This window comes from Tamandua tetradactyla, chromosome 6 (genome assembly GCF_023851605.1).
Source record: "Tamandua tetradactyla isolate mTamTet1 chromosome 6, mTamTet1.pri, whole genome shotgun sequence".
NCBI lineage: Eukaryota > Metazoa > Chordata > Mammalia > Pilosa > Myrmecophagidae > Tamandua > Tamandua tetradactyla.
Window position 1 is genome coordinate 3,113,512 of NC_135332.1, and position 18,505 is coordinate 3,132,016.

Here is an 18,505-nt window from a genome sequence, read left to right on the forward strand (position 1 = left end):
GTCTTCTCTCCAGGCCCCTGGGATCCAACAACTTTCCCCAGGGTGACTTCTTTCTGCATCTCCAAAGGCCTGGGCTGAGCTGCAAGTGCTGAGATGAGGAATGCGGAGCTGCTTAGCTGTGCTATGTTGCGATCTCTCATTTAAGCATCAGCCAATTAAGTCAAACGTCACTCATTGCAACAGACACGCCTCCTAGCCGACTGCAGATATAATTGGCAGCAGATGAGGTTCACGTACGGTTGGCTTATGTCCGCAGCAACAAGATTAGGTATGCTCACCTGGCCAAGTTGACAAGTGAATCTAACTAACACAAACAGTTTCAGGCATTTCCTTCTAACCATTCTAATACACTAGAAACTAAAAAAGAATATCTATATAAAGCATAAGAATAGTCTCCAGAATGACCTCTCAACTTTATTTGAAATCTCTTAGCCACTGAAACTTTATTTTGTTTCATTTCTTTTCTCGAACTGTTTGGTCAAAAAGGCTTTCTCAGTCCCAGAGTTCTGGGTCCAGGCTCATCCCGGGGAGTCATCTCCCGTGTAAGGGGGAGGGCAATGAGTTTACTTGCAGAGTTGTCTTAGAGTGAGAGGCCACATCTGAGCAACAAAAGAGGTTCTCTGGGGGGGGACTCTTAAGCATAATTATAAGTAGGCTTAACTTCTTTGCAGGAATAAGTTTCATAAGGACAAGCTCCAAGAATAAGGGCTTGGCTTATTAAATTGGGAGTCCCTAATGCATGAGAGAATATCAGAAATTCCCCAGGTGGAGAAGTTTGATATTTCCACATTTTTCCCCAGTCCCTCAAGGGACTTTGCAAATACTTTTTAACTTTCTGCCCAAATACTCTGGGATATATGGAGATATTACAGTTACCTAAAAAGAATAATAGCTCTCAGTCCCTATTCTAGTTTCCATGTAATTATGTTGTTTAGGTAAACTGACCAGGCAAGTTAAATTAAATAGTGTACTACAGAAAATATTACTTTTGTATAGGGTCTTTCCTAATGTAAACCATGCTTTTGTTTTTTGATATCTTAGTTGTTCTAAAGCAACATTTTTATTCTCCACATTGATTAGCTCATTGATACTCTGAAAAAAATCTTGGTCAAATCAATAAGGTAGAAAGCCCCACCTCTGTCCTTAGAAGAATTTACCCAATCTTTCATCTTTAATAGTCATCATGATGGAGCCAGTATTTAAACATAAGATATATAAGGCTTAAGTTCTTTGAAACTCCATTTAGAATACAAAAAATACCCAGTGAAGGATATGGGTTAAAAAAAAAAATAGTAACAATAGTTATTCTGTGGGTGGTGTGTGATTTTCCTTTTCTTCGCTATATTTTTATCTCTATTTTCTAGAATTAATACGTGCTATTTTTGCAGAAAGAATTTATAGATACATACATACATTCAGCCATGTATGTATTTTCCAGTAGTCAAGAGTTAATATTCCAGAGGGTCTCTATAAGATTTTGTCCTAAAGGCCTGTGTTATGTTTGACACTGCATAGGTCATCAAGAAAAAGCTGGTGGGATCAGTGAAGGCATTGCAGAAGCAGTATGTGTCCTTGGACACAGTGGTCACCAGTGAAAATGGAGATGCCAACACCTTGTGCAGTGCCCTGGAAGCCGTGTTTATCCATGGCCTACATGCCAAGCACATCCGAGTGGAAGCAGGAGGAAAGAGGAAGAAAACTGCTCACCAGAAACCTCTTCCTCAGCCTGTCTTCTGGCCTCTCCTGAAAACCGTCACTCACAAGAAAGATCACCTAGAGAGGTTTTGCTTTCAGGAGGAATTGCAGAATATGGGACACGTATCTCTTCTGATCAGCAGTGACAGAAACCAGCCAAGATGCCGTGTGTTCTAGTGAAGAGATAACAGGTGTAGGCAGTGTCCTGTAGAAGGGTTTATTCTTAGATCCAGCTTCCCAGGCAGTGTGCCATTAGATATTGAGCCCCTCAGCCCTCAGACAATGGCCTGGGGCTGCTTCAAGGCCCTGGGCTGGTTGACTCTAGCAGGAACACCCTTTTCTGTTTACTTCAAGGTGCCATACAAATCTTTTGCATGTGAAAAAGGTTGGAGAACATTGTTTTAGGCCAGGCAGTTGGCAACCAGAGCCTCTGTGCCAATGCTGGCCCACCCCTTGTTTTTGTAAATAAAGTTTTATCAAAATACAGCCATGCCCATTCATATACATATTGCCTGTGGCTGCTTTTATCCCGTGGCAGAGTTGAGTAGTTGCAACAAAGTTTGGATGACCTGAAAAGCCTAAAATATTTACTACCCAGCCCTTTACAGAAAACTTTTGCCAAAACTGGCTTAGAATGTTTGATAGTCTGTGTGCTAAATGTTATTCTTACAACTAGGGATGGGATTTTTTTAAAAAAAGTAGACTCTGGAAAGAGCATCTGAATATTCACTGTTGAGACATTTGTCTCTTTGGCCTTGTCCCTAATTGCTTGAGCCTTTGAATAGGTATCTGGCACTGTGCCTCTAAGGGCTATTAAATGCCACCTTCAACCTGAAGGTGCCTTGTCAAACTCTGATCTTCCTTTCCCTGCTTACTGCCACTGTCCTATCTCAGATTCTTACCTCTCTCTTAGCTGACAGTGGCTTTCTAAGTGTCCTCTTATCATTCTGTTCCATCTTTCAGTATGTCGGTCAGTCAGCCAATATGGGAACTCAATCACTGAGGCCAGTAGAGTGAAATCTGTACTCCCTTGGAGAAGGCATGTGCAGGGGACTGTGACAGCTCAGAGGAATGGCATTTCCATTAGCCCTTGGAATTCAAGAACTGAGTTTGGTAGACTTGGGTTCTGATCTTACTCAGACAGACCCACCCTGAGGTCTGCCTGGTTGTGGTCAAGTCACTTTCTTGCACAAAAACCTGTATTAGGCTTGCAAAGGCCAGCCCCGTCAAGTGTCTGGGTTACAAGGTCAGGCTTAGGGTACCAGAAGCTGATCAGGTTCTCCAGGTGATTCTTATGTACAGCCAGGTGTGGGGACCACTGTTCTACTTTGCCTTATTGGTTTGATGCTCAAGGCCCACTTTTACCTGGCTTTGCACTGAATTACCTTCTCTCCACATGTTGTAATTGGAATGCCCAGCATTCCAACAGACAAGTAATTGTCTGTTTCTTCCTTATACTTTATGCTTTTTTTCTGCCAGTCCCTTGTGCCTTCCATTTTTGCCTCTTGAAATACCCCAAGGCCCATCTCAGATGCTGCCTGTTCTATGGCATTTTCTTACTCCAATTCTGAATTTATTTCCTCCACCCCGTGCCACAGCTCTACCACAACTGGACTCACCTAACATGTGCCCTTGAGTGGTAAAGCAGGGACCATGTCTATATCCTGTACCTTAACACCTGCAAGGACCTTGCTCAGCAAGCATGTCTTAAGTGAGCAGATGGATGTCAGGGGTCCAAGGCATAATTGTAACAAACATAGCAGTTATCCTTCATAACACTTCAGAAACCTGGGGAGTATAGCTTAGCTATTTCTAAATTTCCCTTAAACAACACTATTATCCAGGAATTTTTCATGCTGGTATGTATTTGCCATCATTATTTTTGGTTCTTGCTAGCAAGTGATTAAAAGACATGCCTGGCCCACGCCCCGCAGCAGCCGACCCGCCTGCCCTCCTTCTCCCCTCTCTTTCTCCGCCGGCCCGCCGCGTGGCGCCCACGCCCCGCAGCAGCCGACCCCCCGCCCTCCTCCCCCCTCTTTCTCCGACGGCCCGCCACACGGGGCCCACGCCCCGCAGCAGCCGACCCGCCCGCCCTCCTTCTCCCCCCTCTTTCCCCTCCTGCTCCTGTGGCTCTCCAATCACCACGGTGCCCTCTTCCCCTGCCTTCACCGGCTCCTCCGCCACCAGCCTCGACAGCCTTGCCGCCCTCACCTTTCCTCCTCCAGAACAGCTACTGGGGGAGTGGAGATAATACAGAGCAGCTCCCGGAGCCACGAGGGAGATCAAAGGGATGGCGTACCCCATCCTGAAACGGCTGACTATCTGGGAGAACCAGCTCCGGTGAGATCACCAAGGGGCACGGGCTTTCCTGAGTGGGACGGCAAGCGACCGAAGTCCCTCCCTTCCACCTTCCCAGGCCAGCTGGTAGAATTGGACAGGCGGTCCCCTTAGGCCGCGGCGGCTGGTGCCCCCACCACGCGAGGCCCCCCGGACCAACTGAGATAGTTGGGTCGGAAATCCCCAGACTGTGGAGAACAGTGACTGGGGATCCCTTCCAAACACGTGACTCCCCTGTCCGGCTGGGAACAGTGCACTCTCCCGGGCTGTGACAGCTGGCGCCCTCCCGCCACGCTTGGCGCCCCGGGCCGACTAGCTAATTCGGCCGGACGCTCTCCCATGCTGCGGCGGCCGGCGACCCTCCCCGCATTCGGAACCCCAGGCCGGCTGGCATTCTTCCAAGACGCTTTGGCTGCCGAACCTCCCCTATGGCGAGAATTTTCCAGAGTTAAAGGACCCACAGCAACTTTCACTGGTGGAACCCATAGACAAATGTGTGCCACGAGCGCCACCTACTGGGCAGGATAAGAAAAACAGAACCCAGAGATTGCACAGAAAAATCTTTCAACCTGTGGGGTCGAACACCCAGGGAAATCTGACTAAATGCCCAAACGCCAGCAGAAGATAACGGATCACGCTCAGAAAATTGAACATATGGCCCAGTCAAACGAAGAAACCAATAGTTCAAATGAGATACAGGAGCTGAAACAACTAATGCTGAATATACAAACAGAAATGGAAAACCTCTTCAAAAACGAAATCGATAAATTGAGGGAGGACATGAAGAAGACATGGGCTGAACATAAAGAAGAAATAGAAAAACTGAAAAAACAAATCACAGAACTTATGGAAGTGAAAGATAAAGTAGAAAAGATGGAAAAAACAATGGATACCTACAATGACAGATTTAAAGAGACAGAAGATAGAATTAGTGATTTGGAGGATGGAACATCTGAATTCCAAAAAGAAACAGAAACTATCCGGAAAAGAATGGAAAAATTTGAACAAGGTATCAGGGAACTCAAGGACAATGTGAACCGTACAAATATACGTGTAGTGGGTGTCCCAGAAGGAGAAGAGAAGGGAAAAGGAGGAGAAAAACTAATGGAAGAAATTATCACTGAAAATTTCCCAACTCTTATGAAAGACCTAAAATTACAGATCCAAGAAGTGCAGCGCACCCCAAAGAGATTAGACACAAATAGGCGTTCCCCAAGACACTTACTAGTTAGAATGTCAGAGGTCAAAGAGAAAGAGAGGATCTTGAAAGCAGCGAGAGAAAAACAATCTGTCACATACAAGGGAAACCCAATAAGACTATGTGTAGATTTCTCAGCAGAAACCATGGAAGCTAGAAGACAGTGGGATGATATATTTAAATTACTAAAAGAGAAAAAATGCCAGCCAAGACTCCTATATCCAGCAAAATTGTCCTTCAAAAATGAGGGAGAAATTAAAACATTCTCAGACAAAAAGTCACTGAGAGAATTTGTGACCAAGAGACCAGCTCTGCAAGAAATACTAAAGGAAGCACTAGAGTCAGATACAAAAAGACAGAAGAGAGAGGCATGGAGAAAAGTGTAGAAAGAAGGAAAGTCAGATATGATATATAATACAAAAGACAAAATGGTAGAGGAAAATATAATCCAAACAGTAATAACTCTAAATGTTAATGGACTGAATTCCCCAATCAAAAGACATAGACTGGCAGAATGGATTAAAAAACAGGATCCTTCTATATGCTGTCTACAGGAAACACATCTTAGACCCAAAGATAAATATAGGTTGAAAGTGAAAGGTTGGGAAAAGATATTTCATGCAAATAACAACCAGAAAAGAGCAGGAGTGGCTATACTAATATCCAACAAATTAGACTTCAAATGTAAAACAGTTAAAAGAGACAAAGAAGGACACTATATACTATTAAAAGGAACAATTAAGCAAGAAGACATAACAATCATAAATATTTACGCACCGAACCAGAATGCCCCAAAATACGTGAGGAATGCACTGCAAACACTGAAAAGGGAAATAGACACATATACCATAATAGTTGGAGACTTCAATTCACCACTCTCATCAATGGACAGAACATCTAGACAGAGGATCAATAAAGAAATAGAGAACCTGAATATTACTATAAATGAGCTTGACTTAACAGACATTTATAGGACATTACATCCCACAACAGCAGGATACACCTTTTTTTCAAGTGCTCATGGATCATTCTCAAAGATAGACCATATGCTGGGTCACAAAGCAAGTCTTAACAAATTTAAAAAGATTGAAATCATACACAACACTTTCTCGGATCATAAAGGAATGAAGCTGGAAATCAATAATAGGCGGAGTGCCAGAAAATTCATAAATACATGGAGGCTCAACAACACACTCTTAAACAACAAGTGGGTCAAAGAAGAAATTGCAAGAGAAATTAGTAAATACTTAGAGGCAGATGAAAATGAAGACAAACATATCAAAACTTATGGGATGCAGCAAAGGCAGTGTAGAGGGAAATTTATTGCCTAAAGCCTTTATCAGAAAAGAAGAAAAGGCAAAAATGCAGGAATTAACTGTCATTGGAAGAATGGAGAAAGAACAGCAAACTAATCCCAAAGCAAGCAAAAGGAAAGAAATAAAAAAGATTAGAGCAGAAATAAATGAAATTGAAAACATGAAAACATAGAGAAAAAATAAGACCAGAAGTTGGTTCTATGAGAAAATCAACAAGATTGATGGGCTTAGCAAGATGAAAAAGAAGAAGAGAGAGGATGCAAATAAATAAGATTAGAAATGGAAGAGGAGACATAACTATGACCTTACAGAAATAAGGAGGTAATACAGGATACTATGAACAACTTTACGCTAATAAATACAACAATTTAGATGAAATGGACAGTTCCTGGAAAGACATGAACAACCAACTTTGACTCAAGAAGAATAGATGACTCAAACCAATCAAAGTAAAGAGATTGAATTAGTCATAAAAGCTCTAAAAAGAAAAGTCCAGGACAGACGGCTTCACATGTGATTCTATCAAAATTCAGAAAGAATTAGTATACTCTCTAACTCTTCAATAATCGAAGAGGAGGGAAAACTACCTAATTCATTCTATGAAGCCAAATCACCTATACCAAAACCAGGCAGATATTACAAAAAAAGAAAACTACAGACCAATCTCTCTAATGAATACAGATGCAAAAATCCTCAATAAAATTCTAGCAAATTGTATCCAACAACACATTAAAAGAATTATACATCATGACCAAGTAGGATTCATCCCAGGTATGCAAGGATGGTTCAACATAAGAAAATCAACATTATGCTGAGTGAGTCTAGCCAAAACTAAAGGACAAATACTGTATGGTCCCACTGATGTGAACGGACATTCGAGAATAAACTTGAAATATGTCATTGGTAACAGAGTTCAGCAGGAGTTAGAAACAGGGTAAGATAATGGGTAATTGAAGCTGAAGGGATACAGACTGTGCAACAGGACTAGATACAAAAACTCAAAATGGACAGCACAATAATACCTAATTGTAAAGTAATCATGTTAAAAACACTGAATGAAGCTGCATCTGAGCTATAGGGTTTTTTTGTTTTTGTTTGCTTGTTGGTTTGTTTGTTGTTGTTGTTTTTTACTATTATTACTACTTTTATTTCTTTTCTTTATATTAACATTTTATATTTTTTCTGTTGTGTTCCTAGTTCTCTAAACCGATGCAAATGTACTAAGAAACAATGATCATGCATCTATGTGATGATGTTAAGAATTACTGAGTGCATATGTAGAACGGTATGATTTCTAAATGTTGTGTTAATTTCTTTTTTTTTCTTTCCGTTAATAAAAAAATAATAAAAAAAAAAATAAAAAGACATGCCTGTGATTTTTGATAGTTTCTTGAAACAAGTCAATTCTCCCCCTTGCCAGACACATCATCTCAGAATTGGAACACTGATCTTTGTCAAACAGATGTGGGCCGCTGCCGAGCCTGGCTTCGGTTGGCCCTCAAGGACGGCCTGATGGAACGCTACCTGAAACTTCTCCTTCAGGAACAGGTCGGCTGTGTGAGTACTATCAGCCTACAACCCTGCTTCGAGAGGCAGAGGAGGGTGAATTTCTCCTTCGCTTCCTGCAGGGGTTAACATCCTTGTCCTTTGAACTCTCCTATAAGTCTGCCATCTTAAACGAGTGGACACTCACTCCATTGGCCCTTCTGGACTTTGCCCACTCTCGGAGCTTGACCTCTCACTACTCTGGTGCGAACGACAGCGGAAGGAGTCCTTGGATTCAATTTCCCATTCCTCTGGCTCAGAGGACATCGAAGTCCAGCACTCAGGCCATAAGATCTGGCAGAACAGGAAGCTCACTGCCTCCACCCTCAGCCTGGACACAGCCAGTTCATCCCAGCTGTCCTGCAGCTTGAACTCTGATAGCTGCCTACTCCAAGAGAACGGTTCCAAGAGTCCAGACCGTTCTGAGGAGCCCATGTCCTACGACTCAGACCTGGGAACAGCAAATGCTGATGATTCAGATCAGTCTCTGCAAGAGTGAGTGCCTCCCACCCTCCCTTCTTTTCTTCCTTCTTTCCTGTACCGTGTATTGCTGGCCACCAAGCACTGAAGTTATATTAGAGTATACAGAGAGACAAAGGAGATATCATCCTTCCTCAGGGGCTGTAGGATCTGGGTGCTGTAATTAGAGGCACTGTGGGTGTAGTTGGAAGAATGGATATAGGCAGGGCTCTCAATTGCCTCAAGCTCCAGCTCTGCTTGGGTGACTTTTGGCAAGTTATTTAGATTCCCTAAGGCTTCGTATAAGTTATACATGTTGTCTTCATCTAGAGGGAAGGAAACTTAACAATTCAGTGATAGCTACAACTTGCAAAAAATGCAGTGATGCACAAGGGGTGAGGAGTAATAAAGAAGGACTCCTGGAGGAGCCTGAATGACCTGTGGAGAAGGTGGTAGACAATGGCGACAAGTGTGTGGAGGAGTGAATGGAGCAGATCAGTTTGACTAGAAAGGGAAGCCTGGGTAGAACCTTCTTAATACAGCCCTTTTTTTTTAAAAATAGTTAATTTAATTTAATAGTCCATTCTTATGGCTAGAAAAAATCTAAAATGTGTTATAGTAGATCAGGTTCAGCAGACTAAGAAAACCAGCAGGACACATATATATGTAAATATTAAGAGGTTAGTATAGGAATTAGTTTATGCTGTCATGGGGATTAGCAAATCCTAATTCCATAGGCTGCAAATTGTGGACTCCAATAAGATTTTAATGCCTGAAGAAGTTGGCTAGCTGATATAGGAATTCTTTTGACTGCTGAAATCACCAGTTCTCCTTTAAGGCTTTCAACTGATTGAATGAAACTGCTCTCATTGTTAAGGCAGTCTCTTTTGTTGATGGCAGATGTAATCAGCCATAGATGCAATCAATTTAGATCCATGAAATATCCTAAAAGTAACAGGCCAGTGCTTGCATGACCAAACAACTGAACCCAATAATTTAGCCAAGTAGACACAGTCTTTCCAGCCTACCCCTCCCCCCTCCCCTTGTTCTTCATTCTTCCATCCTCATGACCACAATTATTCACTTCTTCATGTTCTTCTAAAGTTTCTAAATGCTGCATCTACAACAAATACGGATATATAGATTTTTAAAAATTGTATCTCTTATCACTTATCTGCCCTCCACCACCACATCTTTTCCATAAAAGGTAGCAAGCACATATGTACTGTTTTACATCTTGTTTTAGAGATCTTTTCATATCAGAGTTTCTTTCTTTTTTTCCTATTATCTAATATTTCCTTGAACAAATGGACCTAAGTTTATTTAACCAGCCTCTGTTTAATGAACATTAGAGTATCTGGTTTTTTGTTATTACAGTGTTGTCATAAATATCCTGGCATGTGTGCTCTTTTAGTTGGTATGCAAGCATACTTGTTCATAAACTCCCAGAAGCAAAATTGCTAAGCCAAAGGATTAATTAATTTGTAATTTTCAGAGATAAACTCCACCAGAAATGTACCTGTTTCTCCTCAGCCCTACCAACACAAGGCATTACAAACTTTTGGATATTTGTTCATCTAATAGGTGAAAAATGGTAACCTTCTATTAAGAGCCTCTTTCAGTCAGACCCATTTTCCATCAGCCTCTGTTTAGGTCTTGTCCACTTTCACTGCCCTTGTCTTGGTTCAGGTCCTTAACCAGGTTCCCACCTGGCAGGGGAATAACACTGGACTGGGCTTGGGGCCAGAGCTGATTTCCAACCAGTTCTCCCACTTACAAGTATAGTGATGTCAGGCAAACTGCTGACTCCTTCTGAGGTTCTGTTTCCTCATCCGTGAAATGGAGCTGCCCTCATAGAGCTGATTGAGAATCAAATTGGATGTCTGTTAATGAGTTAAATATGTGAGAATGTCTGGTCGTCCTCAGAAATGGCTTCTGAACCCTGAACATATTACAGTTTTCCAATGTCAAAAGGAGGAATTTAGATATAATATGCTAGGAAGGAACAGTCTCTGTCTTCAGAGATGGCTGGGCCTGGCGCATGACTTAGACTTGCTCAACCTGTCCTAGCCCTTGCTCTGTGTCAGCCTTCTCCACAGACCAGCCAGCCTTTGTCATATGCCTCGTCCCGTGGCTGGAAGACTTTGCTCTTCATGAATCTGGTGATTGGAAAATTTCACGTTAACATTGTTGAATCAGTGACCATCTACCCTGTATAGGAAGGATGGTCCTCGGCATTATGGAGAACTCAAGGGAAAGTCAGAATATACGCAGGAGCACTGGACAATGATATGAGGAAGTGGCAAACAAACACACAGATGCACAAACACATCCAACACCATCATTCTTAGAGCTGGCCCTGGAAGTTAGTATTTGAATATCCACAGGAGGTGAGGCAAGAGGTGACACCTTAGACCAGCATTTCTTTAAATGTGTGTTTTAAGGGTGAAAGATTCTCACAGACACTTAGATTTATTTTTATTTTATTGCTTAAATATTTGTAAGCTTAAAATTAGGCATAAATAAATTGTGCTTATAACTCTTAAACACTATGAAACCAAAGCCTCCATAAATTAAACATAAAATAACACAGCACAACATTCAAAATGAATTTTATTAATTAACATAGAGATTATGTCTTACTGAAACCAAGTTGCAGCTTGCCTTGTGAATAGAGGATTGGCTGTCCTGATAAGGTTCATTTGTGTTTGTTGGGTCTGTATTTATCATCATCATCATTAGTAGTAGTAGTAGTATCACAGAGGGGCTTAAGTACAGTGTGGTAGTTAAGAGTGTAGACTAAGGAGTCCAACTGCCTGTGTCTTCGTATTGCCTCCTTTGTGGCCTTGGTACTAACCTTTCTGACCTGATATCTTGATCTATAAAATGGAGATAAGAATTCTTTAAAGGAATGCTGGGAGGATTAAATTAATACATAACGTAAGGTAATAAGAATAGTGCCTGGTAAGTGTCGGTACTCAGTAAGTGATATTGTCATTTTATTACTGGGTGCCTTGTGATGTCAGTTCTACCAATACTATATAATCTGCAAAACCTTTGGTTGATATTATTTGTCAGATACTGTCATCGAATTTTCCCTGGGAGAAATGATTTTTTTTTTAAGGGGAATTTATTAAATTGCACATTTACAGTTCCAAGGCCATGGAAATGTCCAAATTAAAGCAAGTCTATAGAAATGTCCAATCTAAGACATCCGGTAAAAGATACCTTGGTTCAAGAAGGTTGATGACTTTCAATGTTTCTCTCTCATCTGAAAGGCATATGGTGAACATGACAGTGTCTGCTAGCTTTCTCTGTAGGCTTCTTGTTTCATGACGCTCCCTTTTCTTCTGCTTTTTATTTATTTATTTTATTAGGGAAGTTGTAGGTTTGCAAAAAAATCATGCATACAATTTATACATAGTTCCCTTATACCTCTCTATTATTAACACCTTGTATTAGTGTGGTACATTTGTTACAACTGATAAAGGAACATTTTTTGTAATTGCACTATTAACTATAGTCCATGGTTTACATTACCGTTCACTGTTTGTGTGGTACAGTCAGTCCTATGACTTTGATGTTTTGTTTTTTTGTGTTTTTATTCTAGTAACATATATACAACCATAGACTTTCCCCTCTTCAGCCACATTCAGATATTTAATTCAGTGCTGTTAATTGCATTGGGAGAAATGATTCTTGGCATATGCAGCCCACCTCTGTGCTTTTCTAAGTGGCCCTTGACTGGCAAAATAGTACCATGTACCATCAACACAACAGTCCACAGGTTCAGGAAGACTGGCAGGACTACTTTATAAGGTGGTCATCCAGATTCTCTAGACCATGCTTTTTATTCAATTATTTGTGTATGTGTGGGTCCTGAAGTCTAGTATGATTCTGATGAAGACTGTTATTCCTCAGTGTGAATTTTGTTTCATCTTGACCTGGTTTTGGATTGGTGGAAATTCTGGTTATCTATCAGACAAGCTTCTTGCTGTTTGGTGACTTTTCCTTAGGCATTAAGTCACTCACTCATTCTAACATGCAGTATACTTTGTCATTAAAATATTTTATAAATTAGGATTCGTTTATAATTGGTCATTAATTTGTTAGCTTTTGAGTAATTCTGTAATGCAGTTCCTCTCCCTTTCCTCAACTTTTTACATTTGTAGCCATGGAGGCTAAATAATCTTAATCAATAATAATGAAAACAAAGAAGGACACTGTGCTGGTTTGAAAGGAAGTGTGTCCCTAAGAAAAGCCATGTTTTAATATAAATCCCATTTCTTAAAGGGAGAATAATCCCTATTCAGTACTGTATATTTGAAACTGTAATGAGATCATCTCCCTGGTTGATGTGATTTAGTTAAGAATGGTTGTTAAACTGGATTAAGGGATGACATGTCTCCACCCATTTGAGTGGGTCTTGATTAGTTTCTGAAGTCCTATAAAAGAGGAAACATTTTGGAGAATGAGAGATTCAGAGAGACTCAGAGAGAGCAGAACGATGAAGCCGTGAAATGCAGAGAGTCCATGAGCCAGCAACTTTGGAGATGAAGAAGGAGAACGCCTCCCGGGGAGCTTCACGAAATAGGAAGCCAGGAGAGAAAGCTAGCAGATGATGCCATATTCGCTATGTGCCCTTCCAGCCGAGAGAGAAGCCCTGACTGTGTTCGCCATGTGCCGTCACTTGAGAGAGAGACCCTGAACTTCATCGGCCTTCTTGAACCAAGGTATCTTTTCCCTGGATGCCTTGATTGGACATTTCTATAGACTTGTTTTAATTGGGACATTTTCTCGGCCTTATAACTGTAAACTAGCAACTCATTACATTCCCCTTGTTAAAAGCCATTCCGTTTCTGGTATATTGCATTCTGGCAGCTAGCAAACTAGAACAGACACTATATATAATAAAAGGAACAATTAAACAAGAAGACATAACAATCATAAATATTTACTCACCGAACCAGAATGCCCGAAAATACGTGAGGAATACACTGTAAACACTGAAAGGAAAATAGACACATATACCATAATAGTTGGAGACTTCAATTCACCACTCTCATCAATGGACAGAACATCTAGACAGAGGATCAATAAAGAAATAGAGAATCTGAATATTACTATAAATGAATTGACTTAACAGACATTTATAGGACATTATATCCACAAAGCAGGATACACCTTTTTTTCAAGTGCTCATGGATCATTCTCAAAGATAGACCATATGCTGGGTCACAAAGCAAGTCTTAACAAATTTAAAAAGATTGAAATCATACACAACACTTTCTGGATCATAAAGGAATGAAGCTGGAAATCAATAATAGGCGGAGTGCCAGAAAATTCACAAACACATGGAGGCTCAAAACACATCTTAAAAAAAGTGGGTCAAAGAAGAAATTGCAAGAGAAATTAGTAAATACCTAGAGGCGAATGAAAATGAAGACACAACATATCAAAACTTATGGGATGCAGCAAAGGCAGTGCTAAGAGGGAAATTTATTGCCCTAAATGCCTATATCAGAAAAGAAGAAAAGGCAAAATGCAGGAATTAACTGTCACTTGGAAGAACTGGAGAAAGAACAGCAAACTAATCCCAAAGCAAGCAAAAGGAAAGAAATAACAAAGATTAGAGCAGAATAAATGAAGTTGAAAACATGAAAACAATAGAGAAAATCAATAAGACCAGAAGTTGGTTCTATGAGAAAATCAATAAGATTGATGGGCCCTTATCAAGATTGACAAAAAGAAGAAGAGAGAGGATGCAAATAAATAAGATCAGAAATGGAAGAGGAGACATAACTACTGACCTCACAGAAATAAAGGAGACAATAACAGGATACTATGAAAACTTTACGCTAATAAATACAACAATTTAGAGGAAATGGACGGGTTCCTGGAAAGACATGACAAAACTTTGACTCAAGAAGACATAGATGACTAAACCAATCACAAGTAAAGAGATTGAATTAGTCATTCAAGCTCCCTAAAAAGAAAAGTAGGACCAGACGGTTCACATGTGAATTCTATCAAACATTCCAGAAAGAATTAGTACCAACTCTCCTCAAACTCTTCAACATAATCGAAGTGGAGGGAAAACTACCTAATTCATTCTATGAAGCCAACTCACCTCATACCAAAACCAGGCAAAGATATTACAAAAAAGAAAACTACAGACCAATCTCTCTAATGAATACAGATGCAAAAATCCTCAATAAAATTTAGCAAATTGTATCCAACAACACATTAAAAGAATTATACATCATGACCAAGTAGGATTCATCCAGGTATGCAAGGATGGTTCAACATAAGAAAATCAATTAATGTAATACACACATCAACAAATCAAAGCAGAAAAATCACATGATCATCTTAATTGATGCAGAGAAGGCATTTGACAAGATTCAACATCCTTTCCTTTTGAAAACACTTCAAAAGATAGTAATAAGGGAACTTCTTAAAATGATAGAGGGAATATATGAAAAACCCACAGCTAATATCATCCTCAATGGGGAAAAATTGAAAACTTTTCCCCTAAGATGGAACAAGACAAGGATGTCCACTATCACCACTATTATTCAACATTGTGTTGGAAGTTTAGCCAGAGCAATTAGACAAAAAAGAAATACAAGGCATCAAAATTGGAAAGGAAGAGGTAAACTATCACTGTTTGCAGACGATATGATACTATATGTCGAAAACGGAAAAATCCAAAAAACTACTAGAGGAATAAATGAGTACAGCAAAGTAGCAGGCTACAAGATCAACATTCAAAAATCTGTAGCTTTTCTATACACTAGTAATGAACAGCTGAGGGGGAAATCAAGAAACGAATCCCATTTACAATCGCAACTAAAAGAATAAAATACCTAGGAATAAATTTAACCAAAGAGACAAAAATTATTAAAGAAACTAAAATGAAAAGAAATCACAGAAGACCTAAAACTACAAAAAACTGAAAAGAAATCACAGAAGACCTAAATAGATGGAAGGGCATACCGTGTTCATGGATTGGAAGACTAAATATAATTAGATGTCAATCCTACCTAAACTGATCTACAGATTCAATGCAATACCAATCAAAATCCCAACAACTTATTTTTCAAAATTAGAAAACCAATAAGCAAATTTATCTGGAAGGGCAGGTTGCCGAATTGCTAAAAACATCTTGAGGAAAAAAACGATGCTGGAGGTCTAGCGATGCCGGACTTTAAGGATATTATGAAACCACAGTGGTCAAACAGCATGGTATTGGCATAAAGATAGATATATCGACAATGGAATCGAATAGAGTGCTCAGATATAGACCCTCTCATCTATGGACATTTGATTTTGATAAGGCAGTCAAGCCAACTCACTGGGACAGAACAGTCTCTTCAATAAATGGTGCCTAGAGAATGGATATCCATATGTAAAAGAATGAAAGAAGACCCGTATCTCACACCTTATACAAAAGTTAACTCAAAATGGATCAAAGATTAAACATTAGGTCTAAGACATAAACAGTTAGAGGAAAATGTAGGAGCTATCTTATGAATCTTAACTGGAGGCGATTTTATGGACCTTAAACCTAAAGCAAGAGCACTGAAGAAAGAAAGAAATAAATGGGAGCTCCTCAAAATTAAACTTTGTGCATCGAAGAACTTCATCAAGAAAGTGAAAGAAGCCTACACAATGGGAGATAATATTTGGAAATGACATAGCAGATAAAGGTTAGTATCCAGAATTATAAAGAGATTGTTCAATCAACAACAAAAAGACAGCCAACCCAATTACAAAATGGGAAAAAGATTGAACAGACACTACCAGAAGAGGAAATACGGATGGCCAAGAGGCACATGAAGAGATGCTCAATGTCCCTGGCCGTTAGAGAAATGCAAAACAACCACAATGAGATATCATCTACACCAGATGGCCTTATCAACAAAACAGAAAATGACAAGTGCTGGAGAGGATGCGGAGAAAGAGGCACACTTATCCATGTTGGTGGGAATGTCAAATGGTGCAACCACTGTGGAAGGCAGTTTGGCGGTTTCTCAAAAAGTGAATATAGAATTGCCATACGACCCAGCAATACCATTGCTAGGTATCTACTCAAAGGACTTAAGGGCAAAGACACAAACGGACATTTGCACAAATGTTTATAGCAGCGTTATTTAAATTGCAAAGAGATGGAAACAGCCAAAATGTCCATCAACAGACGAGTGGCTAAACAAACTGTGGTATATATACGATGGAATATTATGCAGCTTTAAGACAAGATAAACTTATGACGCATGTAATAACTGGATGGACCTAGAGGACATTATGCTGAGTGAGTCCAGCCAAAAACTAAAGGACAAATACTGTATGGTCCACTGGTGTGAAGGACATTCGAGAATAAACTTGGAATATGTCATTGGTAACAGAGTTCAGCAGGAGTTAGAAACAGGGTAAGCTAATGGGTAATTGGAGCTGAAGGGATACAGACTGTGCAACAGGATAGATACAAAAACTCAAAAATGGACAGCACAATAATACTAAGTGTAAAGTAATCATGTTAAAACACTGAATGAAGTGCATCTGAGCTATAGGTTTTTTTTGTTTTTATATTATTATTATTTTATTTTTTTCTCTATATTAACATTCTATATCTTTTTCTGTTGTGTTGCTAGTTCCTCTAAACCGATGCAAATGTACTAGAAACGATGATATGATTATGTTATGATGTTAAATTACTGATTGCGTATGTAGAATGGTATGATTTCTAAATGTTGGGTTATTTTTTTTTCCGTTAATTAATAAAAAATAAAAGTTCAAAAAAAAGAGTAAATCAATGACAATGAACAGTAGTTGTCACATATTTCTTTTATTTTACATATATATTTGATTCTTGTAATCCCCTCATCCTTGCACTCTATAATTTAGGATGTGAAGGGAATAAGGGTTCATTGCTGTGCATTTTCACTGTTGCTGCTTAGAGAACCATCCATGTTGATATATACTTAATTTTTAAATTTAATTAGTTGGTTTGCTTGACTATTAAAAGTAAAAGATATTGTGTGAAGGGGAATTCTATTAGCTGGGTTCTCTAGAGAAACAGAATCAGCAGGAGATATTGTAGATACAAAACTTATAAAAGGTCTCATAACGTGGGAATGTAGAGTCCAGGGTCTGTAGGGAGACTCAAGTGACAACTCGAAGGAGGTCCTCAACAAACTTCAGGAAAGGCTGGTGGGCAACCATGGAAGTGTAGGGTCCAAGGTCTGTAGGGCATGCTGTGATTTTGGCAGTCCAAGAAGGGTCTGGACAAACTCCACAGGATAGCTCACTGCCTGAAGCAGGAAGAGTCTCTTCTGAATCTCCTTAAAGACCTTCAGTGATTAGATTAAGAATCAATTGCAGAAGGCACTTTGGCTGATTACAAATGCAGAGCTGTGATTATAGCCAAAATGATCATGATTTAAGTTATGAAATGTTCTCATGCACAGACAGGCCAGAGCTTGCCAACCATCAAACAGACCATCACTGGCCAAGCTGACACATCAACTGACCATGACAGGAATCTTTTATTTCTGCAGATATTTATCACATAATCTAGACTAATTAGTCAGGAGTGAGCAAAAGAAGAATGGGCTCTCAGGATTGGGCTATCCAGAGGATTTTGCTACAGATTACTGGAGGTGAGGTAGGAAATAATAGTTGCTTCATGTTGCCACACCTGATGATTTCCAGGTGATGGAGGTTAAAAATATTATAAGGTAGTAGAAACAGTGTTCTGTGCCTTCGTGCATTGCATCCTCTGTGAGCAAAATCAATGTTAGGGAAAGGTTGTACATTCTGTTGTACGAGGTGTTATATTGGGGAGGGGGGGTGGACCAGTAAGGAGGGAATTTGTGTAAAGAAGTTGACTGGTACTTACAGGGAGGTAGCTACATTTTATTTTTCTCTTTCTTTCTGAAAAACAGTTTCCATC

The 18,505-nt window shown here is 39.8% G+C and overlaps 1 protein-coding gene across 4 annotated transcripts in view; it reads left to right on the forward strand.

Annotated features, from left to right (window-relative positions):
• Positions 1–18,505, forward strand: part of EFCAB3 (EF-hand calcium binding domain 3) — a 104,212-nt gene that overhangs the window by 9,011 nt on the left and 76,696 nt on the right. The window contains exon 1 of one of the 4 annotated variants that reach the window (XM_077163476.1): positions 8,463–8,586. The exons of the other annotated variants lie outside the window; for them this stretch is intronic. Coding sequence (XP_077019591.1) covers positions 8,556–8,586 — 31 coding nt within the window. The 5' untranslated portion in view covers positions 8,463–8,555. Of the gene's footprint in view, positions 1–8,462; positions 8,587–18,505 lie in introns of those variants that run through there. 4 annotated transcript variants of the gene reach the window in all.